The 26,732-nt window shown below is 41.5% G+C and overlaps 4 protein-coding genes across 4 annotated transcripts; 2 read left to right on the forward strand and 2 right to left on the reverse strand.

Moving 5' to 3' along the window:
• Nucleotides 1–601: 601 nt before the first annotated feature.
• On the reverse strand, nucleotides 602–7,301 carry LOC105278140 (BTB/POZ domain-containing protein KCTD16). Its single transcript, XM_011336990.3, has one exon. It carries the CDS (start codon nucleotides 6,607–6,609, stop codon nucleotides 5,872–5,874), a length of 738 nt encoding a protein of 245 aa, XP_011335292.1. The 5' UTR covers nucleotides 6,610–7,301; the 3' UTR covers nucleotides 602–5,871.
• Nucleotides 7,302–9,832: 2,531 nt separating this feature from the next.
• On the forward strand, nucleotides 9,833–15,886 carry LOC105278141 (mucolipin-3). Its single transcript, XM_011336991.2, has 4 exons — nucleotides 9,833–9,940; nucleotides 10,047–10,313; nucleotides 12,627–12,912; nucleotides 13,127–15,886. The coding sequence occupies exons 2-4, from the start codon at nucleotides 10,180–10,182 to the stop codon at nucleotides 14,567–14,569; spliced, it is 1,863 nt and encodes a 620-aa protein (XP_011335293.1). The 5' UTR covers nucleotides 9,833–9,940; nucleotides 10,047–10,179; the 3' UTR covers nucleotides 14,570–15,886.
• Nucleotides 15,887–18,375: 2,489 nt separating this feature from the next.
• On the forward strand, nucleotides 18,376–22,335 carry LOC105278143 (kelch-like protein 5). Its single transcript, XM_011336993.3, has 9 exons — nucleotides 18,376–19,050; nucleotides 19,334–19,495; nucleotides 19,639–19,952; nucleotides 20,098–20,193; nucleotides 20,269–20,458; nucleotides 20,564–20,951; nucleotides 21,075–21,287; nucleotides 21,374–21,545; nucleotides 21,666–22,335. Exons 1-9 carry the CDS (start codon nucleotides 18,813–18,815, stop codon nucleotides 21,732–21,734), a joined length of 1,842 nt encoding a protein of 613 aa, XP_011335295.1. The 5' UTR covers nucleotides 18,376–18,812; the 3' UTR covers nucleotides 21,735–22,335.
• Nucleotides 22,336–22,414: 79 nt separating this feature from the next.
• On the reverse strand, nucleotides 22,415–24,544 carry LOC105278142 (protein phosphatase methylesterase 1). Its single transcript, XM_011336992.3, has 8 exons — nucleotides 24,468–24,544; nucleotides 24,160–24,352; nucleotides 23,990–24,099; nucleotides 23,652–23,885; nucleotides 23,409–23,474; nucleotides 22,984–23,312; nucleotides 22,785–22,917; nucleotides 22,415–22,624 (listed from the first exon to the last, which is right to left on the reverse strand). The coding sequence occupies exons 1-8, from the start codon at nucleotides 24,542–24,544 to the stop codon at nucleotides 22,606–22,608; spliced, it is 1,161 nt and encodes a 386-aa protein (XP_011335294.1). The 3' UTR covers nucleotides 22,415–22,605.
• Between the last annotated feature and the right edge of the window lie 2,188 nt (nucleotides 24,545–26,732).

Raw genomic sequence — 26,732 nt, forward strand, 5'->3', positions numbered from 1 at the left:
TCTCATGGTGTTACTAGCACTTCGTAACTATCTCTTGGAAGAAAAGATTGAGGGAATACATAATCAGTCTACATTTTTAGTTTTGCATGCAGGCTTGATTATAAAATACTAAAATGTTATCAAAATATTTTTTTAAACGTTCTTCAGAGAGATCGTTTTCACTTTTATTTTCAGTGTGCTGCAGGTCAAAGTATATTAAATTAATTCTTACTGTTTAGTTATGTATCATACTGGCCATTTCAATCACAAGTTAAATCAGTCATGTTTAATGAAAACTTGAATTTTAAATTACTTTTGAGAGAGTAATATCAAAGTCCATGGCAGAAATATTTTGAAAATATATCGCAACTGTTTACTGATGTTTACTGTTTACTGAAAAAGATAGATTTTGTTGACCATATTTCTCATAAATTCTACCATGATTTACCATTCGTGATATTTGCAGTTTGTGCATCACATACGATGTTTTGCCTCTATTTGCACGACCGTGGAGAACCGGAAAGAAAAATCAACAAGAGAAGCTTACCCGGGGATTTTTGGAAAGTGCCGAAAGTTACGAGACATGGATCAAGGATCGTCATAATTAGAAATCATTTTCACGTCATTTCATTCTTTTATTTTTTTCTCTTTTCACTTAGTTATATATGTATATACATGTACAATAATTTTATATTCGTCACAGTCTTACACTCTACCTAACACCATTCTGATTCTACTCGTTGAATTCTCCTCAATAAACAGTTTCCGAGTTTCAAATATGGAAATCAAGTCTCCCCACGACATGCGTTGCAATTTCTGGTCGGACCATTTCTCAAAGAACGTCAAACCACATGCAATGCGTCGGAAAATATCTCACCCGTCCAATGAATAAATATAAGTATGCAAGTATTAAGTACTTTATATGTCTAAATTCCATTGGTCAAGATGTCTCCTAATTTAATTTAAAAAAAAAACATTTTGAGATAAATCATTCTGTCGTTACGAGTAGATGCCTTTAAATATCTGCTGTAGAGTGGTGTGTTTTACTATCGCAAATATAAATTGAAAAATGATCCGATCATAATTAAATATTATTCCTCCACTACTTCCTGTGTATCCCCTATTATATTTTTCAACCGAAACTTGGAACACTAACATCAAACTCTAAACTTCAATAGCATTTACAGAAACTTTGCTGCAACGAAAAGAGTCTCGCCGAACTCAAGTGAAAGGCCTATTTGATCAAACATACTTGTGTGAAAATATAACATTATGCTCCGAGAGAAATTCGAATATCGAATCGATTTTGGTGAAATTCGAATCCTTCGACGAAATTCGATGGAATTAAAAGGAAACTTGAATCCTGTCAAATTTGTTTGCTCGTAGCTCGCTTCTTTTCACGGCGATTTGTAATGCGCTGCTTCTAAAGCTATGGAATAGAGCCTCCGTATCACGACGCGTGATATGATCAATCGGCGAATCGTCGATCTCGATGTTCCTCATGCACGCATACACTGGGACAAATTTGTTGAGGCAAGCAAATAATCTTGTGCATTATTTTAAATTTACTAAAACTGTTTTATCTCTATAAGGTTCTCGACAAAGCTCAGGCTTGCGTAACATTTGCGTTACAGGCGTAAGAAATATATAAATGTAACTCGGAGGAAAATTCTGCAGATACACAAGTACAATCGAGTAAAATGAATATATGAATGTATATTAATTTGTCTAGGAGGTTTACAACACACTAACGCGCACACATGAGTAGAGAGCACACTTACATGTGTCTTCCCGTTATATTTGAAAATCGCTTGCAGTATCTTAGAAATCAATATAGAGATCAGAAAATACAGTTTAGTTCTATCTGACAATATAGACGAACCAGTACAGGTAGTCGAAAATTGATCGTTGATCAACTCTCGAGGCGCGTTACCAATAGCGAAATAACTCGAACGCGCTCGATGTGTCGCAATAAATATTTGCTTTGGGCCCCCAATTTCGCGTGTGGACTGTATCCACGAATCAGAAATCGACGTGGAATTCTGTCGTAAATCGAGCAGCTCGATATAAACGGCCACGCCGACGAGTGTGCTAAATAAAGGTACGTCGAAAAACAAACGTCCGTGTGATATGTACCCTCGGAGAGGACCGAAATTTCTGTCCGTGTTGCAATAAAGTAAATTGGAGTTCGCCATCGCTCTACGTAGGATTCCCTTACATTAATCTCCTGTAACGTCCGTCTACTATCTTACAAGTTTGATTTACCTGAATGTCTTCATTTGTACAAAGTAAAGTGGAAGTAGGCGATTTTACTAAACGAAGTAATCGCGTAACGATTACAGAGTGTCGCTGCCTCCTATTAATCAATACAGCTTCCCAGCACGATATATATATCCAATACATCACTCAGCGCACTCGTCGTCATCATCATGATCAATTGCAGGTCATCTGACAGCTGGTCTCCACGCAAGACGCGGACTTGGAAACTCGAACACGTCGTTCACCCTTCACCCGTCCAGTATTGCGCAATAACGACGCTCTCATGCCCAACGCGGAACATTGTCCTTCGTGTTTTAGCAACTGGCATCATTCCTGAGGTGTTTCAGTACGTAGCAAGGATTAACCGTTTCTGTGGCTGCGCGAAATCGATGAATTAAATTTTCTCGGACACACACGCGCGCGCGCGCGCCTGTGTGGGTGGTATCATGTCCACTCTCGGTTACATATAACGCCTCGCGTTGACACGCATAACTCGCACAACCGAACGTAACGTCATTATAAATCAATCCATTGCGGACGCAGATGCACCGTTCATCGAACGGCGAACCACGCGCTAACGATAACAGCCGCGATTCGCATCATCGCTTCTAAATTGCTTTTGAACGACCGCAACCCGTGCGAAAATTATGAACACCAAACATCCAATCGTGAATTTTCATCTTAAATCTCGTAAAGCATTAGTATACTCTTTCGCAGTACATGATTCTGTTGTCCCGTTAAAAAGTTAGGAGTTAAACAGTTAAACGTATATTTTAAATCGAGTTAACATTACACATTCGTCTTACGAATCATCTGGTAAATTCATCGATTGTCATAATAATAAGTGTTATCCTGTACTATGTACATACGAAACTCCGTTACAATGCAAGATGTATTACATCGATAGTATTCTTAGGAAAATTTTCACGTTATGCATCTTCGATAACGATAACGAGAAAGCAATAAAATTCTTTTTAACAAAATTCTTAATATCTGTCTTTGTTTCAGTTGGCATTTTCGGAGCAGTTACTAAATATGGTCCGTTACACGATAACCTGTTGCGACAGGTTGTAATCGCGATGAATTTTTCAAGTCTTACCTCACAAAGCACGTGAATAATTACCCGTAATAAACAAACAAGCAAATAATATACTACGTGTCTCGACGCGCAATAGTCGGGGAGCTTAAAATAAATGTCTACCATCTGATACTTTGAGGCAATCTACAGGTCGATAATAAAGACCTGTTTAAACTAATTAAAATTACCCGTAATAAACAAACAAGTAAATGATACATTGCATGTCTCGACGTGCAATAGTCGGAGAGCTCGAAATAAATGTCTGCCATCTGCTATTTCGAGTTAATCTACAGGTCGATAATAAAGACGTTTAAAATAATTAAGATTTCAAGTTATAATCGGTTGTAATGAACCTTCAAATTCAAGCATGCTCAGAAATGTTCGAAGTATTAATGCGTATCAAGTCACTACTATATGCGGCTACATAATATTCGATTTGTAATTTGTACGTATTTTTCTATGTCTTTGAGTTCTCTCCTCAAGCTTTCTTCATCAAATCTGTGTTCCACAGATGCCACGATTCTAATATATCAAAAAGAAAGAGGAATCTTGAATTTTGCCTTCATTCAAAAATATTATCCAGACGAGTTTGTTAACAAATTTATTCACTAAGTCCACTGTAATTTGATAACGATATCTTGACTCTATCGTGCCGCGACATTCCGCAAGTCGACAAGTATTAAAAGCTACGAGTTACCTGCCACACTTATTTACATACCATTTTACGAAGAAGGGAATCTAAAGCAACAAAAAAAAGAGGAAACAGCGTTGACCCTCTCGTGCTTTAAGAGGCTGACGAAGAATTATTAGGAGAGAGACGTGTCTGACGTTCCGTCGTTTGAATAGCACGTTTGACATCGTGTCGGGTCGCAAGAACACGCATTCAACAAGCCTCACCGCCCACATCGAGAACGGAGCTAGTCGCCTGTTTGAACCAAGTTCATCCAGAAGAGATCATTTTCACCGAGCATGCCTATTATATTATTTACGAGTCCTTGATCCGCTAATTTTTCACGCATATTTTCTACCGGAAGGAAGCATTCCAACGCGCCGTTAACTTGGTCTGATTAATGATCGGCGGTCACTACCCGATCTGACTACAGTCTGGCAATTGACCACTTCGTCTTCAATCATTTGCCAGTATTAAAACAGTAGACTAGCACCGGAAGCTTTCTTTAAACGATAGTCTCATTATCAGGTGTTCGCCCAGAATTTTTTGTTTTTCAATTTTTCCATCTCAGACGCGTATGAGAAGCAAAATCTCTTGTGTCCGCTCGCTCGATCCGATTTTAAGCAACGCAAGGCCGATTGCACGATCTCCCAGGTCGCATCTGTGTTTCTTTTCTCTCTTACATTTTCTCGCCCGTCCTAGTTGGCAACATTTATCACTGACGTATCTGACACCATTGCCTTTTTAAGCGGTCAAGTCGCGTCCGTTCGCGGATATATTTCAACCTTAGCCCACAACCCACCGCCCCGATCCGCTTTGCCCCGTGTGTGCGTTTCATTCACCGTCTTACTTCGCGTCCACCACCAATGAGAAACACCCGACATTGGCGGCTTTCATCCTGCGGATTTACGCGAGACTGCTTTTTAATAAACGTCCCTCCCTCGCAACAGCCTCCGTGGTTGGAAGTGACTCGGATTTTTCTCGAGAACAGCAATTTCATGCCGCACCGTCAACAAGAGACATTAACGCGCTGTATTCCGAGAAGTTTTCAACCCTATGAACTTAACAGATGAAATTAATGTACAACTAAACGTCCTCTAGTCACGCGCGGAAATTCCATGGAACGTCTCTAGCTTGTAAGCAAACATACGCGGTCTCAGAGTCGGCTCGCCGCTCGTAATTTTCTACAATGCGCCTTCGAGGCATCAACAAGCGTCGATTCAAATGTCCGGTGTAGGCGTACATTAAGCTCGATAGGCTTACAGTTTCCCTTAATACGCCGCTTCAATTCCTCGTTATCAGCATTGTCGGTGTCTCAGACGAGGGTGCCGTCGAGAGACTCGGAAATCTATCCTCGTCGCGTCTCCCATCCCGTCCATTATCTTCATCCTGATGAAAGAATCGATTGAAGCGAAGGAATCACGAGAACTGGTGTCTCAGGTGGCGATGCTGGTGCTCACAGAACGGTCGAAGTGTCCCCAATTCCTATTTATCTGCAACGTCGCGTTCCCAACGTTGACTGATGACACCGGTAGCTTCGGGAGAAGCTCTCACGAGGCGAGATTAATTAGGAACTTCGCGAAACAAGCGTCCGACACTTTCGCATATGAATCTCCGTTAAGCCTGACATCGCGTATCAATCCTTATTATCTGATGCTACGAGGCTACCAAACGAGGTTCTCGCATCCGTTCACGCGCTGGCTACACGTGTCCTCGCGAACGTTTCCGGTTCCACCTCGAGCCGGTCGAGTGCCAGAGGAAGTCTTCTCTCGCGGCGGCCGCGATCGTCGTCCCGCACGTTTACAAGGGGTGCGAGCCGTCGACGACGATCAGGATCAACCGGGGTGCACCTTTGCTCGGCGGAAGGAGCCGCTCGCGGGGCTCCTTAATCGCGCACAAAGACGAACTCGTTGTAATGGTTCCAGCGATTCTCCTCGGTGTCCACGCCAGGTTTCAGCTGCTCGGCGTTGCCGCCGGCGGTGCCGGAGCCGCAGCTGCCCGCCAGCCTGAAACCCTGCTCCTGCAGCATGTCGAAGGCCTGCTCGATGACGCTGTGCTTGAGGAAGAAGCGCGACGTGTAGCGGTCGGACATCCCGTGGTCGGGATCGCGGCTCTCGTTCAACGTCTCGCCGAACACGTCCCGACAGAGTGCCACGCGGCCGCAGACGAGGATCCTCGACAATTTGCGGAACTTGACGTCGGCCAGACCCTCACGGCCGAACGCGAAGCTACCCCGGTAGCCGATGGTGATGTATCCTGGCGCGCGTTTGCCGACCGCTCCGGCCTGGCCAGATTCGCCGTTCTCCACGAGTACTTTCTCCAATCCGGGCAGACCGTAGAAACTGGCTTCCTGCTTGAGCCTCTCGCGCTCGCGGAAGCCCTCGGGCAGGACTAGCGCCTGATTGCGCAAGAAGTCCAGCACGTAACGGAAGAGCACCCCATCGCGGTCCAGGAAGTACTTGCCCTTGGCGTCCTTCTCCACGGCGGACTTGCCCGTGAAGAGCGCCGCCAGGTGCGAGTCGCTCTCGCGAGTCAGCGTGGTCAGGGCGGTTGTGTAGAAGACGCCGCCCACGTTCAGCTCCACCACGCTTGGCATCGTTTCCTGTTGCTCCTGGTCCCCCATGCTAGCGGCTTGGCGCGACGCGAGAGAGCAAGAGAGAAGACAACTGGTGGTCGCGTGGACCACGACGGTACGGTTCCCTCGACACCGACGATCTAAGATCAGGGATCACCGCGAGGAACGAGGTACTCGTAGCTGCGAAATCCCCACGAAGGATCAAAACGCGGATGCGGAATCACGGAACGCTACGCGGCACTCGCGCAGGACGATGTACAGTAGAAAGACCACGGGTCGACGACCCAGGGAGTCCCAAAGTCGATGCGCTAATGCTGCTCAGTGTTGATGGAACAATACCGGTCTCTGGCAGATGTTGATCGGCGTGGAAGCACGAATTGATCCTGAAGCCACTCGTACGTACTTGGCACGCACGTGAGAACACGCTCTCGAGGAGAGAGGCTCGACCGACCGGACTGATCCTGATGTCGCTTTCAGCAGGTGTTGACGTTCGAGGCCGATTCTGGGTGCACGGGTTGGTGCCCGCCCGATTGCTGATCGCGACCGAGGAAGTGGCCTGAACGGCGAGGCGGGACAGACTGCGCCTACGTCGGAAGCCTACGACGAAGACCGAGCTCAGCTCCGCTCGCTCGGCTCTCTCGACTGCGCGCTTCCTCGCCTAGACGGTTGGCGCGCGCGGCTGGACGCACTCTCCTCCGCTCGCTCTTCGTGGACTCCGCGAGCGTAGCGCGACGGTAATGCTGCGTCGCCGGCGCAGCGGACACGCGCACCCCCGTGTCAACGCGCAGCTACCGATATCGCGGCGACAACCCGCGCGCGCAACCCCCGAGGAATCACCGCCATTCGATTCTCACCCTCGGAGGAGACTGCGTGTCACGACGTGACAAGGACTCCTCCAGGGTGCGCCTACCCTCAGCCTACCCTGCAGACGCGGGAACTCGGTTCCATCAGGATTTCTTGTGCCCGGGCCTTTCGCATTTTTATTTCAATTTATTGTTAATTGAATTTTGTCGGGATGAACGGGATTACGATTTTTATTTCAATGTGTTCAGCGTGTGGCACATGGACTTTTTTCACATTACGAAGTCCATGTAAATTTTAAACGTATGTAAATTTCAGCAGGAAGCGATAAACGCGACGATGAATGTGGGTAAGACTTGTGGGCTGCATATTAGATGCATTGTTTAGAGGGACAACTGAATATCTATCCTTCGGTCTTCGGTCTTTGACGGATCGATACTCTGTTGCATTACGACACACGGACGCTCTTATTGCATTGTACTTCCTATCGTCCGATATCTGCTTCGATCTACAAACACTGAATGCGTAATAATGTCAATATGCTTTGCGATTAACAATGCCGCGTAGACAGCTACGTATTGTGACTTGTACATTCGTTTTATTTTGGTTGTTATTCTTTATTATTAACTGCATAACTGCATAACGTTAATAGATCGATTATACTAAATAATAAAAATTTTTCTTATAAAAATGAAACAAAATATTTCTTATTGATTCGTGAACGCATTATAAAAAATTAATTTTGTTACTTTTTAAAAAAAAACAGAGTCTCTACATATCAAAAAAGATAAAGATGTATTGTAACTTAAAGCACTTAAAAAGTACTTTAGCGTATATATTATAAGATAGAGGAAAGTCCCCGATTATGAGATACCATATCGATTTTGCCGAATGTAAGGAAATCTATAGGCAGAATTTTAAAATGTAATACGTTATCTTGAAGAGAATTTAATAAGCTTTAGGTTGGTCAAATGAAAAATCTAATTTAAATATTATTTTTTCTGAAAATTAAAAAAATTTGAAAAAAGAGCATTACGCAGGATCGAGAAAGTGTGCTCCTAATATAAGATACCTCGAGAAATCGGTGTTAAAAGTGCAAAATACATCATTATTGCAATTAAAAAACTTTATTAGATAGTTTTATAAAAATACTGCTGCCACAGCCTTCGCCAAATCTTCACGATTCCACTGTCGACGCTTCCTCGTATCTCTAACCTCCATAGTCAGATTCTATAAAAATTAAATACACAAAAATACGTAATATAAATTCGTATTAACTTTTCTTTAACCTTAACGTAGTATTTTCTTTCTTTTTATTACACTACATAATCTTCATATTCGAGCAATAATTATCTCATATTAAGAGTACGCTGAATATCTCATTGTACGAGCCACGCGCCTAGCGGTTCCGCGATCATGAAATCTAACCTCTACAATTAAGCAATTCAACAAATCGCGTATTTTCCTGTTACTACGATTCTACTCTATCATCGCATACTGAATTTATTGCCAACCATTTCTTTATTATATAATAAACAAGGTTTAAAGACTTACCTCAAGTTCCTTCATCAACATGTTCACAATTTCACAAATCTTTTCTTGCAAAGGCTAAACGCAATAACGAACAATGAATTTTTCACTAAATACATTTTACACCAAGAGTAATAAGATCATGGTGGAACTAACAGATAGTGCTCACTAGTTTAGCAGAAACCCCATTATCTCATATTAGGAGCATATCTCATAATAGGGGATTCTCCTCTACTATAAAGGTTTTAAGAAAATTGATTACGTCATGTCTTAAATATCTGTAAAATATAATTTTTTCTCACTATAAACTTCAATATAAAAGATAAAATGAATCCTTTCAAAAGGAATTGCAAACTTTTCAATAAAAATTGATGTAAAATACTCCATCATAGCTTTGGCACTCCTCGAATCCATACAATCGAATCGCCGTATCGTCTAGCTAATGAAATCAATTACTGAAAAGCGATATTGTTCAATCTGTCCGTGCAATTCACCGATTGTGAAAGAGATGAAATAGATCGCGATTGAAGGAAGCATTAAAACTGATACGAATGAAATCGAGGCAGACGTAAAATTACACAAAGCATCAGACACATCTTGATGTCCTAAAGTTAACAAATTTTTAATTTAAACAAGATACTTGTGCGTTGTAGCATAAAGAGTTACATCTAATAACTTGTCAATTTGACGAACGTAAAACATTACAAAATCATAATGTTAAAGAATGCGGCGTATTTTATAACAACAATAATTAAATAACAATATTAATTGTATCACAAAGCTCCGCCTGCTGTGACGATTAAATAACCCGCGCAGCGCACTAGCGAATGACGTCACGCGAGGAGACGCACTGGAGCCGCGCTACGTCATTCGCTATCGCGTCGCTCCCCTCCGCGACTCACGACCAATCAGCGCCTCGGGCGAGCGGCGCGCCGCGCCGCCGCGCCGCGCGTCGCTCAGTCGAGCTCGGTCGTCGCAGCGGGTCGCATGGCGTGCAATGGCCAGTAATTTAGGTTTGTTGTGTCTGCCAGTTAAACAGCACGCTCAGGTACGTACTACTCGCCGTTTGCCATAATCACCGTGACGTCAACATGGAGTAGCCGTGGAAGACGCGTAATGTAACGTCGCACTCATCCCCGCGCGTCGTTGCGCAGATCCACGCATGTGAACAGCTGGACGGACCATCGTCAGTCGGAGAGTGGAACGACGACGACTCCGCGGGATAGACGGTCATCGCTAACCTTTCTTTCGCCTGTATTCTCGACACCTCGAGAATCCGTTAGGAAAATGGAGAGGAAGATCCAGTGCGAGGATACTTCGACGGGCAACAGCCTGCGTAATCGCATTTGGAGCGACGGCGCCGAGAGCGACGATGAGATCACCAACGAGAACACGTTGCTCAACGAGAACGATGAGCCGAGGTTTGTGCTCCGCGATGCGATTATCGAATTTACTTGCCCGTCACGCTCGCGTCCGCGAATTGTCGCGAGTACTTACCGCCCAATCGCCCCGTTAAATGGGATAAATAGGTCAATCCGCGTGACGGTCCCTCCGCGCGCGTCCTCACGTTTCTTTGTTTTGCCCCGAAGCGAGTGGAGTTTGCTCGCTCGCTCGCTCGGATCAGACGGCGGCGTCGCGATAGCGTCGTTCGAATATTTTCAACAGTTCGTAAAGCGGGTTCTACAATGAGAGTTTAAAGCACAAAATTTAAGCTTTAAGCTGTAAGAAATCGACCAATCACGATCGAATGTGAAAAAAGAAATCGACTGTGATTGATCAATTTCTTGTGGTTTAAAGCTTAAGTTTTGTACCTTAAATTCTCATTGTAGAACCCGCTTTAGATGTAACGAAAGTAGGATGCTAAGTGGATACCCTGATAATCTGCGGAAAATTAAAAAACGATGCCTGATTACGCTTGAATAGGACGCGCTGTTGAGTAAACAACAAGATTACAACAACAAGATCCGCGTCTGGTGCTCCCCGAGAACGCTAATCGAATGACAATGTGAATAGTAATTTCCTAATTTCCTATGAATAATTGTTAATAAAAATTGAATGTTCATCGTCGCACCTTTCACTTTGTTTCGCGAAACGCAGAAATTGCGCCTTCGTTTACTGCATTTGCTGATAACAACGATCTCGTAAACACGAATCACGGCGTCGTATATCGGCTAACGTGGAAATTCTTACGTATACATTTAATCGTGAACGTGCAGGCGTTATGTTGAACGCAAATACGTTAGATATTCCATTTTTATTCGCTATCGAAATAAAATATAGTTACTGAATAAAGTTAGCTCTTTTACGTTATCGGTAAGAGCAGTGTACATACTCCTCGATTGATAATACTATCGTGCAAGCTCTGTTAATCCATTATGTGATTAATATTATTCGATTTCTATATTATTTTAATCTTGCCCTTTTTTGTAAATACGTTTTATTCTTAGTTAATGTAATATAGCACGCAAAACACACTTAGATGTAATATCTTGTCAGAAAACTTAATTTTCACTTAATTACTTAATTTACTTAATTAGTCTAATTCTATGATATGTGTATTATGTGCGCGTGTGATGAACTTGAACATTTGTTGAAAATTATTTTGTTGTTAATTGATAACTGCTATGTTAGAAAGAGAGAGAGAGAGAGAATGCAGTCCGGTTACGAATTTATCAAACGACACGCTTAGAGATGCTTAGTGATAAGATAAACACGCATATGTGCATTCTAACAAATTAGAGAAATGACTGATGAACATACGGAAAACCATTATTGGCTACACAGTAAAAAATAAAATGTTAATTTTAACATTTTTTGCGTGTCCCAGAAAGTCCACTCTAAATTTTACGTTAAAGTAACTCATTCGTCATGTGTTACTTCTTGACAAACTAGAAATGTTAAGTAATTAACACAATACTTTACATTTATTTTTGTTATTGTAACTTTAAGTGTGATTTACTTTTTATGTTATATTAACACATGATAGTAATTATTTCAACTTAAATTAGTTTTGATAGAAACATTTAATTTTAGTAAATTTGATTATTTTATATGTCAAAGTTCATGATTATTTGAAGATTTACTTTAACTTCTTTTAGAATGTTAAACTGACTTTGTGACATGTTGATTGTTTAAAATTATTGTGTTAAAAGCATTTCAAATAATATTCCATTTCTAAGAGACATACACAAAATGTTAAGTTATGAAGTTAACATTAATGTAACATATAAAATTGTTATAAAAATAATAACATATCAGTTGTATGTTAATTTTACATTGAAGTAGTAATCAAAACATGGCAACACAAGAAAATTTTAACATATGGACGCACAATTTTTAACGGTGTACGTACACGTGTGCAATTGCCAACATACGTTTAGCACAGTATTCGCTTACGTGAATATCCATAATCTCGACGAGCTTAAATAGTACGCGTTATCACAATTTTCAAGTACTGTCCTCGCCATGCTCTGCAATGTCATCATTATCGCAAACTAAACATTTTAATCCTACAGCTTTGCATACGCGAACAATTGTATCCCAGTAAGCAGATGGAATTATTCTTTCTCCATATAAAAAATATAAAAGTCGATGAAAAAAAAAAACAAGACAATTGACATGGATTAATATTAGAATATTAGACAGTAATATTAAGCGCTAAATCACATTAAAAAATTTTAGAAACATGGAGCAAGTAAGCAAATTATATATATTTCATGTTTTATGTTTTGCAGGCCGAATCATTCCACCCCAGCAGATTGCAACGTCTGCCCGGTCGCCACGTTCACGGAGGAGAAAATGCGCCGTAAGTTGCGATTTTTCTTCATGAACCCGATCGAGAAGTGGCAAGCGAAGCGGCGTTTCCCGTACAAATTCATCGTCCAGGTCATCAAGATCATTCTTGTGACCGTGCAGCTTTGCCTGTTCGCGCACAACAATTACATGCACGTAAACTACACGTGGGACAACCGAATCACGTTCTCCCATCTCTTCCTCATGGGATGGGATTCCACTCAAGAGGTATTCCGCTCTTCCTTGTTACAATTCAAAGTAAACTATTAAACAATCTTGTCATTGATTATTCATTACTTCGCGATTTGATGATAGATACACTTGAGTGCTATTACAGCTACGCCACAATTGTTGCATAATGACGAATAATTTTCCGCTTCGGTCAGTATTCCGCACGCCACGCGTAAATGTACTCACGGCTTTGGCGAACGTAACATTTCAGACGCCGGCGTATCCGCCCGCGACCGGACCGCTGGCGGTGTACAAGCGGAGCGATTTCTTCGAAGCCATCGATTACGCTCTGCACGGCTATTACAACATCGATGACGCGATCGGCTCGTACTCGTACATCGCCGAGGATAACTCAATCGGGCCCGTGACCCTGTGCCTCTACGAGTACAAGGAGGGCGTCATATTCGGCTTCAACGAGAGCTACGTGTTCGACAGCGAGATCGTGGAGACGTGCACGAACATCAGCCTGGAGGCCTTCAGCTCGTCCAACTCGTCGCAAGTGCTTCTCCACCAGAAGAACATCAACGTCAACTTCTCCGCGCTGGTGCGCGCCCACCTCAAGTTCGCCCTGAAGACGGTGAACCTGAAAGCGGCCGGGCCGATGACGCCCCCGGACTGCTACCGGTTCAACGTGATGATCGACTTCGACAACCGCGACTTCGACGGGCAGATGCTGCTCTCGCTGGACGCCGAGGCGAGGAAGCTGCAGTGCAAGGGCGACACCCGCTACATCACGAACCACCGCATCGAGTCGGCGCTGAGAACTCTCCTGAATCTGTTCGTCATACTGATCTGCTCGATCTCCCTGCTGCTGTGCTCGCGGGCGATATACCGGGCGCAGCTGCTCAAGTTCGAGACGATGAGCTTCTTCAAGAAGATGTACGGCAAGACGCTGAGCCTGGAGGGTCGCCTGGAGTTCCTGAACCTCTGGTACATCATGATCATCGTCAACGATCTGCTGATCATCATCGGCACCATCATTAAGGAGCAGATCGAGCGCAAGCACTCGGAGATCGATCACTGGAACGTCTGCAGCATCTCCCTCGGTACCGGCAATCTGCTCGTGTGGTTCGGCGTGTTGCGCTACCTCGGCTTCTTCAAGACGTACAACGTCGTCATCCTGACGCTGAAGAAGGCGACGCCGAAGGTCGCGAGGTTCCTGATCTGCGCGGTGCTCATCTACGCCGGCTTCACGTTCTGCGGCTGGCTGGTGCTCGGTCCGTACAACATGAAATTCCGCTCGCTCGCGACCACGTCCGAGTGCCTGTTCGCGCTGATCAACGGCGACGACATGTTCGCCACGTTCTCCATCACGTTCTCCAAGTCGGCGGTGCTCTGGTGGTTCTCTAGGATTTATTTATACTCGTTCATCTCGCTGTACATTTACGTCGTCTTAAGTTTATTCATTTCTGTGATAATGGACGCGTACGACACGATCAAGATCTATTATCGCGAAGGCTTCCCCAAGAACGATCTGCAAACGTTCATAGCGCCGTGCACGGACGAGGCGTCGAGCGGCATCTTCAGGGACGACTTCGAGAAGAGCGACCTGTCCGAGCTGCTCGATCGATTTTTTTGTTGTCGGAAAAGGCCCTTATACGGGCCCTTCTCGGAATCCAAGTCGGAGCAAGCGTGCGGAGCCATGTGCATCTAGCCCGTTATTATTAGAGAGCGCTAGCAAATGTTACGGCGCGACCGTCGACACGTACAATTCCAGATCAATTGCACCGACATCTTTGATTTAATAATTCCGTTTGGCAAATAATCCTTCCTTTTCAATAGTAATAAAAAAAAGTTAATCGTGCCTTTACAATGTGACTTCATAGTAATACAGGACATCCGTCTCTCTCTCTACATAATTCACAAAAACTGTACCGCTATGAAGAAAATTGTAATTGCTAGAAAATAATCGGCACTTTAAAAATAAGAATGGAATAAAAGTCAAATAATTTGTCAAAAAAAGCAGCAATGCGTGATAGATGTTGGTGCAATCGGATCAAACATATAGACAAAGTATTTTCACAAATTTTTGTTGATAGTGAGCGCTACGTTGCAACAATGCGATCACCGTAACGACTTCTTGTTACTGCCATATAAATCCAATGTAATATCTTAGAAAAAAATGTCTATTATGTATTATGCGCAGTCAGTATATACTAATTTTATTATTTTTTTTTTTAAATAATTGTATAGCAAGAAAGCAGCTTTATGATTATTAGACGATTCTCTACTGAACGGCTTTTAAATATCCACTAACTTCCAACGTATTGATTAAGTAAATGCCAATGTTTCCAATATATTGAAAAAAGATATGTATTTAATAAGCGCGATGTCTATATATCGCGAAGCGTATAGGCAAATATTGTAAAACAAACGAGCGTTCGGCAGGATCTTTAGGCTAACACTTTCCTGTTATTTTTATTATCGTTAAACATTGATGTACGTTATTTGGTCAAGAGAATATTTCTGCGTAAATTTGTGTCTGCAGTACATAATTTACCTCCGATACTTTAAAAACCTATATAGAGAAAATCTATACAATAATCATATACTGTTTCTTTAATGTGCAATATGCAATATTGACAAATAGACTCTCGAAAAATATAAAATAACGACAAATCTCGCGCATACAAGTTGCAGCTGAAATGTTATGTATAAATCGATGCAGAAATGTTACATACCAAAGTTCGTTATAAAAATGAAAATATAACACGTAACTTTAAATAGTGTCTGAATTAATTAAACTACAACGTATATTTATTATATGTTCGATCAAGAGCAACTGTATTATACTTATTATCTCGTACAGTTAATCTTGCAGTAAGAAATAATGATCGAAGCGTAAAATTATTCATTACAACAATTAGAGATTATGACGCAACAAATTACAAACGTGGCCTCTCTGTACATCGAGCAATCTCTGTATCTCATTTGCGCTTACACTTTCGTAAAATGAGCTTGCACAAAAATATTATTCAAAGAAAAAAGTATATTTATATATTTACAATTAAAGAGTACAATAAATGTCTGATTTTTTAATGAAACAATATATTTTTCTAATTATTACCTATGGTCTTAAGTGTAATAAAACAAAAATATCATACAAATAAAATATTTTCTAAATAAACGAGAAAATGTTTCGTGCCATTGCGAAATGTATGAAATATAATAAATCTAGCAATCATTTTTTGTAATTATCTCGATATCGCGTTGTTCGATTGAAAAAATGCGATCAACCTCGATCGGGTGTTTAATCATGCTTAAAGTGTTTTCCTTTATCTCAAGCATGACCAAAGGTATAATCTAAAAAATCCAGGAAATCGTTTATCTAAACCAGTTGACCGAGGTTCTCAGTCCAACGAGAAAGAGAAAGCAGCTCGGCAGTCTCTCTCACGGTTGAAATAGCAACCAATTCTTAGTCATCTTTTCATCGAGCCAGGACCATTTTAAGATCTTTATAGGCTGTAAATGACCTTCATCCAAGACGGGGCTCTACGTCACACCGTAATATTTTCCAAGAATAAACTTGAACAACATCTTCTGTGCAATATAAGTGATCACGGGATGATGAAGAAATTAAATTTTAATCGACTTCACAAGCCGGTCAGTTTCATTAAATTTTAAAGTTACATTTCGGTTAAAATTTTTTCAAAACAATTCAAACTTTACACAAAAATTGCAAGTGAAGTAAACGCGTGTGCAACGTGTCACGGGGCGATAAAGTCTCAATTTTGACTTTAATTTTTATTTCACAATTTCGCGATTGAATTTTATACTCCGGCACGTCAATCAACGCACTCGTGACGCCCATTGAATAAACGACGTTATTGTCTCCAATATATATGTATATACAGGGTGTCCCATGGGAAGTTGCTGAAACTAATCAGCTGTCATTTTTAAACGTATGCAGTTATTGAAAAAACAAAAATTGCGTTGGAAGGAGGAAAGTCTGCAGTTTTTAATGGGTATAAATAAAATTTAGCAAAATGTTTGTATATCAGTTTATTTTATTAATGAAAAATATGCTAATAATCAAGTAAGCTAATGATAAATATTTTCAAAGTGTGCACCATCTGAATTTGTACAAAAATCAATTCTTTTACGAAAACTTGTGAAAACTTTTTCTAACATGTCGTCTTTAATGTTGCTGACGACCTTTTTAATAGCTACTACTAAATCTGACACTGTTTCTGCATTTCCGGCATAACAATGGTCCTTAATGTATCCCCAAAGAAAGAAGTCACCTGGATTTAAATCCGGTGAGTACAGCGGCCATTCTAGCCCCCCCTGGGCTTTGGGGTATCCCAGACCGATGACTCGATTGCCATAAACTTTATGGATTGTTTCGAAGACCTCCTGGGTTCGATGTGGTGTCGCTCCATCCTGCATGAAATGAAATCCTCTGACCAGGCCTCTTTTTTTGCATGAGGGAAGAATTGTGTTTCGAGAAGTTGCTTGTAACTTTCACCAGTGACTGTTGATTCGAAGAATTGCAGATAAATTCCTTTTACCGAGATCGCAGCCCATGCTGTTATTTTTTGTGGATGTAAAGGTTTAGCCAGGGAAACGTTGGGATTTTCCGACCCCCAAAATCTATAATTTTGTTTATTAACATAACCATTTAGCCAGAAATGTGCTTCGTCCGTGTAAATTATCAATTTTGCATTAAGTTCTCCATCTTCAAACATTCCATTTATCGTCTCGCAGAATTCCACACGTTTCGTCATAGCGCGTTTGGTTAGCAATTGATGCGATGTTTTTTATAGGGATGCATTTTCAGGAAATGTTTTAAAATCCTGTGTAACGTTGTTTTGGATATTTCAAGAGCTTGGGCAGCTTTTCGAATGGAAGAATTTGGATTCTCTTCAAAATACTTCTTAATATCTTCAATGTTTTCTTCTGCAGCTACAGACACAGAAGGACCTGGCAGATCATGTCTACGGTCTTGGATAGTTCCATACTGCATAAAATTATCGATAATTCAGATAAAAATAACACAAAACATTATTTTAATGCAGATTTATTGCCAAAAAATGGAGCGACGTAACGCATACGTTTAAAGAAATAATAAATTCTAACCTTTTCAGCGTGTTTTCGCTCTTAACTTTATGTGTTCCGTATTTAGTACGAAACCCCCTGTAAGCATTGCTATAAACTTTTCCTCTGGAAAAAGAAGCACTCGACAAGATAAATCTTTTCTTCCGTCGTCAGATTACTCATTTTGACGCGCACGGACTTGCATCTACCACAACCAGAATAAAACTGCGGACACTCAGATGAACGACCGTTAACCGTAAGACCCTTTCTGAAGTCATGGAGGAGAGAACCAATCGTTTACTTTCAGCAACTTCCCATGGGACACCCTGTATATTCTAGATCAAAACGCAAAACATCAATAGCGCGCGGAGCGGCGCACGAAGGTGCGACGGGGAGAAAAAGGAAGAGTAAGAGAGAGAGAGGGCGACAGACAGGCAGCAAGCACAAGAACAAGAAAGACGTCGCGAGTCGATAGGGATACAGCATTGAGCGTACGCACTGGACGACCAGCCATGTGCAGTCTCCTACGGCTCTCGTTGCCACCACGCCGGCGGCCGTGCACGCACGCTCGGCTCTTTGTTTACCCCTCCGATGTGACGTACGGGCGTTTCGCGCGGCTCGAGAGAGCGTGCAGCTCAATGCAATCGAGTGAGCGCCCGGCACCAGCAGCAGCACTCAGTGCCGAGTGCGCTGACCCGTGGGACAGGTAGTGATGGTCGTTGACCACCGCTGAGCGCGATCCATTGTTTACATCGACGCCTTCGGAGCCGCGATCACTGGTGCGCCGATCGCATCATCATCATCATCATCATCATCATCATCATCGTTGTCGTTGTTGCTGCTGGTGCTACAGGTGAACCATGTCCTCGTCGTCCTCGTCCTCGTCATCGTCGAAGGTGGTGGGAAGCTCGCCCGCGAGAGCGGCGAACAAAGGCGAGCAGGAATTCCCGCTGGGCCTGGACAAGGATGCCAGCGAGCACAGCATCTCCAGCATGATGTCGTGCATGTCCATCTCGCCGAAGCACGCGGAGAACAGCCTGCGCGTCATGGAGAGCTATCTGCACAAGCAACAGCTGACGGACGTGACGTTGATCGCGGGTGAGCGGCTGCTTTGTCTCGGCAGCGGCTGATACGTTAACGCTTAGGATAATCGAGATCTCGATTAATAAAGTGTTCACCGTTATTCAAATCTCAATTTTTCTATTGATAAATAATCGAAGATCGCGCATTATTATTCGTTGGCAGCTTCTCTTTCTTGCGCTTTTATTGATTTATTGTCTTTTATTGCTTTATATTGCCTTTTATTGATACTGAAGGCTTCATGAGACGATGATCTCTCTCTTGGATGATTCACTGTACACTTTTTGTACTCTACTTTTAGGCAAGAGACGCGTCCCGGCTCATCGACTAGTGCTCAGCGCTGGTTCGGAGTATTTCGCTGCCATGTTCACGAGTTCCTTACGAGAGTCGGCACAAAATGAGATAGAATTAATGAATATAGACGGGGACGCGTTGTGGGCCTTGGTTCTTTACTGCTATACAGGTAAATTTGTGATTCATGACAAAGAGGATGTGTCCTAAAAAAATATTTTGGATTACTTTTCAAGGTAGTTTCTTCTTCGCGCTCATACTGTTTCTGTTATAATAATTATTATAATAATATTTGTCCCTTCTGTGTACACTCAGGCTGCATAGAACTGCAGGAAGACAGCGTCGAGACCCTTCTCGCGACGGCGTGTCTGCTGCAATTGAATCCGGTGATCAAAGCATGCTGCCAGTTCCTCGTCAAGCAGCTTCACCCAAGTAACTGCCTGGGCATACGGATGTTCGCTGACACACAGGGTTGCACAGAACTGTTTGAACACGCGCACGCATATACGACGAAACATTTCATGGAAGTTACGAGAAACCAAGAATTCCTGCTTCTCTCTGCCAACGAAGTTGCCAAACTGCTCGAGTCCGAAGATCTTAATGTTCCCTCGGAAGAGACGATCTTCCATGTAGGATCAGCTACGAATTATATACACTTATCATATTTTTAATCATAAATGTATTTTTAATTTTTGAATAAATAAATATTTGCTCGTGTGCAACGTCTACTACAATAATGGAGCTAACGTTGTCACGGTTGTTTCCTGTCTTCAGGCTCTCATGACCTGGTTGGAACACGATCCAGAAAATAGAAGCAAAGACGCCAGCAAGCTGTTAGGTCTAGTCAAATTACCGCTACTGTCACCCGCAGTGAGTACATCAGTCATTTAATTCGCTCGAGGAGACGGCCTATGATATACTCGATGAGCTAACAAATGGGAACAGTTTATAGCTGACAATATCGAGAGCAACGAGATGTTCAGGGACCAAAGAGTGGCGCAGGAGTTAGTGATGGAAGCGTTGAAGTACCACTTGCTGCCCGAGCGAAGACCCCTGCTTCAATCAGGAAGGACAAAGCCGAGGAAAGCTACCGTGGGCACGTTGTTAGCTGTCGGGGGGATGGACGCCAACAAAGGTAATTTACGTAGGAAGATATCAACATATCGATCACGAGACCGCGATTAAGACAGACACTACTTTCAATTTTTTTCAAGGTGACTAACTCGACATAACTTCGCAGGTGCGACGTCCATAGACGCGTTCTCGTTACGCGACAACGCGTGGAAGTCTTTGGCCACCATGAGCGGCAGGAGGCTGCAATTCGGCGCGGTTATAGTCGATAAGAAATTGATCGTCGCGGGCGGCAGGGACGGCTTGAAGACGCTCAACACCGTGGAGTGCTTCGACCTGTCGACTCTCACTTGGAGCACCTTGCCACCGATGAACGTCCACCGTCACGGACTGGGAGTGGCGGTCTTAAATGGACCCCTGTACGCCGTTGGTGGCCACGACGGCTGGAGCTTCCTCGACACGGTAGAGAGATGGGACCCGGCGACGCGTCAGTGGAGCTCGATATGCCCCATGTCCATACAGAGGTCCACGGTCGGCGTGGCTGTGTTGAATGACAAGTGGGTTCCCCATGAATAATTGCACCATGTACTTTTATACCGTATTTAATACATGTTCAACCAGCAAAATTTTACTTCGTCGCCCGAGATAGATTTTTCAGGTAATCCCTTCGTTCGTTTCAGAGTGTACGCCGTAGGAGGGAGAGACATCAGCTCCTGCCTGAATACCGTAGAATGTTACGACCCGCATACTAACAAGTGGACACCGTGCGCACCCATGTCGAAGAGGCGCGGCGGGGTGGGCGTGGGCGTGATAAACGGTTGCCTCTACGCGCTCGGTGGCCACGACGCTCCAGCTAGTAATCCCAACGCCAGCAGATTCGACTGCGTGGAAAGGTGAAGTTACTATATACTTGCGTTGTATTTATCTGTCTGAAGATTTTTCAAGTGACGCACGATGTGCAACCTGACGATGCTAACAGGTACGATCCTAAAACCGACACGTGGACCATGGTCGCGTCAATGAGCGTGCCGCGGGACGCCGTCGGTGTGTGCGTGCTAGGAGATCGGCTGATGGCTGTGGGAGGCTACGACGGCCAGCAATATCTCACCCTGGTGGAGGCGTACGATCCACATCTCAACGAATGGGAGCCCGTAAGTATAAAATTTAATAATAAATATAATTAATTTAATTTAATAATAAATATAATATAAATAAAACTTTGAAATAGAAACATATGTATGTTAACCATAGAATTTGTTTTTCGTTCGAAGGTTGCTCCGCTTAGAGCTGGCCGCGCGGGACCCTGCGTCGTCGTCAGAAACTTGATTAACAATACTTAGATCATTTTTACTGACCACCATTGGGCTTACCTTTACACGATTCGTACTCGTAATTCCATTACACATGTATTCACGTGTTCCTCGGCAACGTAACACGGCCCGCTCTCTTGTGATATCGCACGCACGCGTTAAATTCCTTGCAATGTGATTATTATTTCGGTGAAACTTTTAGATAATTTCGCTCGTGAATAGGTATTAATTTTCTCTCTAGCATTCTTAGCACGTAGGAATCTTTATAGAATTTTTTTCACATATTTTCATGTCGATATCATCGAGAAAATTCCAATTGCAGTGATCGAACGTTGTATTCCTCGGCGTTTATCTGCAAATTTGTACATAACACCGCGATTTTATAATTCTTCCCCGCGAACGAATGATTTTGCGTGACAATGTGGTTGTGGTAATTCATATTTATCTAATCGTGATCTGTATGTCGATGTAAGAATTTCATATCGGAGAGTCAGTAAGGAGGATAAGATCTAAATATGTACGGATATTGTTTCTACGTGAAAATGAACTTTTCCTTAATGAATTCTCGAAATTTTTTCCTGAGATATTCATGGATCCAGTTTTGCTATAAATAAATGTTGTATTAAAAAAATAAGTACAGATAATTCTTGATATCATCGTCCGTTAATCTCATCGAATTATTCGAAATTGTAAATCAAGCTTAAATTTGGACAAATGTACATATGTAAGAACAAATTTATTTTTCTCAGCACGATAAGTGTTTTTATTTACACATGTATGATATATATATTTGGTGATTATAATCCTTGAAATAAATAAAATAATCGTACTGGCTAATTAAGAAAACCCCTCACGTTGTTCAATTAAGTTTACATTACATGACATTTTCTTTAATCTTTCCTTAACAAGCTGGGAAAGTCCTGGAACAGTCATATATAATATTAAATTTTTTTAAATAATAAAAGTTAAACAAATAATTATAAAAATCGGGAATGGAAGCGTCTAGTTTATCGTTCCGAAAGTCTCTCAGAAACACTGAGAAGCTTGAAAAATAGTGCAAAAAGAATTAATAAAAAATACCGTGGAAAATCTGATGCTGGCTCTGCAAACTTGTGTCTGACCATGAACGTGGCAATAGCCTCCGCTACTTTATCCGGGACATCTTCGTGAACAGCGTGCCCGCAAGCGGGCAATACTTGCATTTGGAATTTACCTGTTTTCAAAATAATTAAAAATAATGAAAAATAATTAAATATTAGCCAGCTCAAAAATCGCGTACCTTGCATCTGTCCTACAGTGAGTTCGCGATCTAGTCTGTCCACCCCCGCCAGCAACAACATTTTCGGTACCGGAACATTCAAGAACGCCGTCGACAATCCTTTAAACCAGCCGAACCAATGTTGCTCGGTCTTTGCCAAATCTATCCTCCAGACGTATTTCCTATTAGTAGAAACAGTGGAAGACGCAGGTGGCGGCGGCATGCTGGACGATTCTTCCTCTTGGATAATGTCATCCCGCGGTATAACCGGTTCTGGATTAGGGTCACACGCGTTGTGTTGCGCTGGCAATGAGTCAATATCATGAGTCGCTAATTTGCTAGTTTCAATGCTGAAATGGCACGTGTGTTGCATGACTCGATTTATTTCAATCCCAATACGAGGTATTACAGTAAAGACCTTAAATAATCCTTAAGAACTCACTAACTTCTTTATCTGCCCGGGCACCGAGACCTTCGCCGATTGTATATTACGTATTTGTCCACTACGAACACTGAAACCATTTAATTAGTCAATTTTATTAATTAATTGTAATAATAAAATTTATTTTGCTTAAAAGTATATTAAATGTCAGTCAACAACGAAATTAATTTCCACAAATTTAAAAGTTATATCTTTGTCACCATAATTCATGACACCCCTCACTATTTAAAAAATAATTAATACCTACCACCATTCTATAGCCTGAGATATGGTACCGAAACTAGACGGTCGAGATCTCAGGAAACTTTGCATCGAAGCTAACGCATCCATTGCCGTGCCTTCTACAACATCTATAACTCCCAATCCATACAAATTCGGTATCAGGGGAGCTGCCCTCACAGCTACCGCTCCACCCATACTGTGACCGACAAGAATTATCGGAGTATCATGTGCAACTTCGTCTATAACTGCCGCAACATCCCTGTTTGCAAAATGGAAATGCCATGATTTATTAAATATTTCTTAATTTTATATGACTTGTATTTTTTTTAGTTGTCAGCACTAAATACAATAAATTCCACTCACGATGCTAGAGTATCTGCAGACAGATCCTCGTCATCCGTGGTATGGGTATCCCCATGGCCTCTAAGATCAATAGCCATGACTCTGCACAGTACCATTGTCATGATCGATTTCTAAAATTCACAATGTCAATTAAATCCCTCCAGAGTGCCATCGGTGCCCCTTACACCTACCGTGAGCTCTGCCCATGTTAAGCCGCTGTAACCACCACCGTGCAGCAGGACCAGCAGCGGCCCTTCGCTGCCCTTGATATAAACGTGAAAAGTGTTTTGTCCCACCAGCACGTCCTTGGAGTGGTCAAAATACGGATTCCACTGGACCGGGTCGTAATCTCTCTTCCGCTGGGGCCCCCTCGACTTGCTGATCCTTGAAAAAAAAAATAATGCTCACGGTGACTGAAGCGAGACGATCGCTCGACCGTTCGGCCGACGATCGATCCTGGAGCTCGCTCGAACGCGGTGCCCGAGGCTGGTGCACGAACCTGGAATTTAACGCCGACAAATTGACGGCTGATGGCGGTAATCTGGATTTCAAAATTGACTTCTGGAGAGCGGACATGTTAACGGATCGCAGACGCCAGTGGGACGCTGCCTCGGAGCTGGTGCTTCGCTCGCGCTCGAGCCGATTGCGGTCACATGTGCAAGTTGGAAAGGAAAAACGCACTCCGGTTGATGGGAACTATGCGACTCGAACCGGGTACAGGGTACGGGGTGAAAAATATATTTGACACTAGCCGACTCTACGGGACGAAACGAGCGTTGAAAATGCAAAACACATACTAACGTACGGTGTAGCTGTCTTCCAACACCACGCTACGTGAGTAAAGGATGTGCGCATGCACGACACAAGAATAATATTAGGCACTTGGCGCGCAAATTAATTCGGTGCTCTTTTTGAAGAAAATAAATCTTTATTGAAAGAATTATTTATTTATTTATTATTAAGAAGAATAATAAACGAACGAATTTATCAATCTTTGAAATCATCATTTCGCCATCATTTTCTAATACTTTTCTCCGTGCATCGAACAGCTGATGAATCTCCTCTCGAAAGAAAAAAAGTAAAGGCTCGATTTTTTCAGGAAGAGCATCGAATTTATCTGCTCATCTAATACTGAAAAGCAATAGTGAAAAATTTGCTTTCTTTTATTTTCTCTCTTTTTCCACAGCGTTTAGAGCCTATCTTTAATTTGTGTCTTGCAAGATTTTGCTGGATTTTACTGAACACCTCGGATCTTCGAAAATTGCCAAATCCTGTCGAACCTTGTCCAGCAAACGTTGTCTGACCCACCGTTGAGTCGTGCCACCTCGTTTTTCGATCGAATACAGGAGAAACCCGTATTTTGACTCGGATTTTGGGAACTAATATATGATAACCTACAAGCTGTAGAAATAGCGAGAAATAGCTAGTATTATTTTATGCTAGCAATCGAGTTGACAAATTGGCGTTTCAAAAAACTTTTTATTTTCAAACAAGATGATTCCAAGATGAATTAGAGGCATTTTCAGTTTCATGATATATTTAATCTTTCTCCGTAACTAATAAAAAAACGTAGAATAAAATAAGATTGTTGATATCAATTAAAGTTTTAATTATTTTGAATAATGAGAAATAATATGAATACTATATCCTCAAATTAATAAAACGTAAAAGACTTTATTAAATTTTGCAGAATATTTTCTGTAAATAGGAAAGAGATTAAATATTTAAATATTTTTTAATTAAAGAAAATATTATATTTGCAGAATCAGATTTACAGTTTCTTACATTAAAGTGCCAGTTGTTTTTAATTATTGATCTATTAAATTGTTTTAATATTTTTTTGGATGATTAGATAAAATTGGAGCTGTAATTCATCATTTATTAAAAGTTTATTAGGCAATCAATATTACACAACTTATTTCGTTACCATCACATCACTTGTTTCTTGTATGAATTACATCATTGTTTACCAGGAAATGTGAGTCTAAATATGTATCAAATATCAAATAAAATATATAAATAGAGAAATATCAAGTTACAAATATAAATTAAATTATTAAATAAGAAATTATTACAAAAAGATATAAATATTATTTATCTTGGAAATTCTATTCCACAGATTATTCACATTGTGAAATGTGGAAGACATAATAGTAATTGGACATTTAAAATATAGATGAAGATTAAGAAAAAACATAAATAAAAAGAACAGTTTTTCGATATAGCCAGAAATTCATTTTTTATGGTCAAAAGTTTGGTATTTACACATTTTAAATAGCATACATGCGTTTTAATAAGAATAAATAAGAATAAATAAGAAAAAAGAATAAATTTAATAAGAATAAATAAATATACAATAAATCTTTGCAAAAACATTATTATATATAGTTATATCCTTCTTCTACAAAATTATATAAAAATCAGCGAAAGTAATATCAATTATTGTAGCAAACTAAGTAATAGGCGTTTATACAGAACACAATTTATCTAAAAAAAAAATAGTATTACACAATATAGTTTGTGTATCAAGTATGTTAACTATTTGTTTCGTATATTATTGAGTACAAAAAGAGTTTCGCTGTTTATTGAGGAAATATATAATCCGATTGATCGCGATATGAAAATTATATGAAGAACATAGAAAAAAAGAAGAAAAAAAAGATGATCATCCGATAATTATTGCTTTCAATTGCTGATTATTGAACAATGAGCGTGAGCTATTAATATATATTACATTAGTATTGCTGCAACATCCGCTGACTAT

This window comes from Ooceraea biroi, chromosome 2 (assembly GCF_003672135.1).
Source record: "Ooceraea biroi isolate clonal line C1 chromosome 2, Obir_v5.4, whole genome shotgun sequence".
Taxonomy (NCBI): Eukaryota; Metazoa; Arthropoda; class Insecta; order Hymenoptera; family Formicidae; genus Ooceraea; species Ooceraea biroi.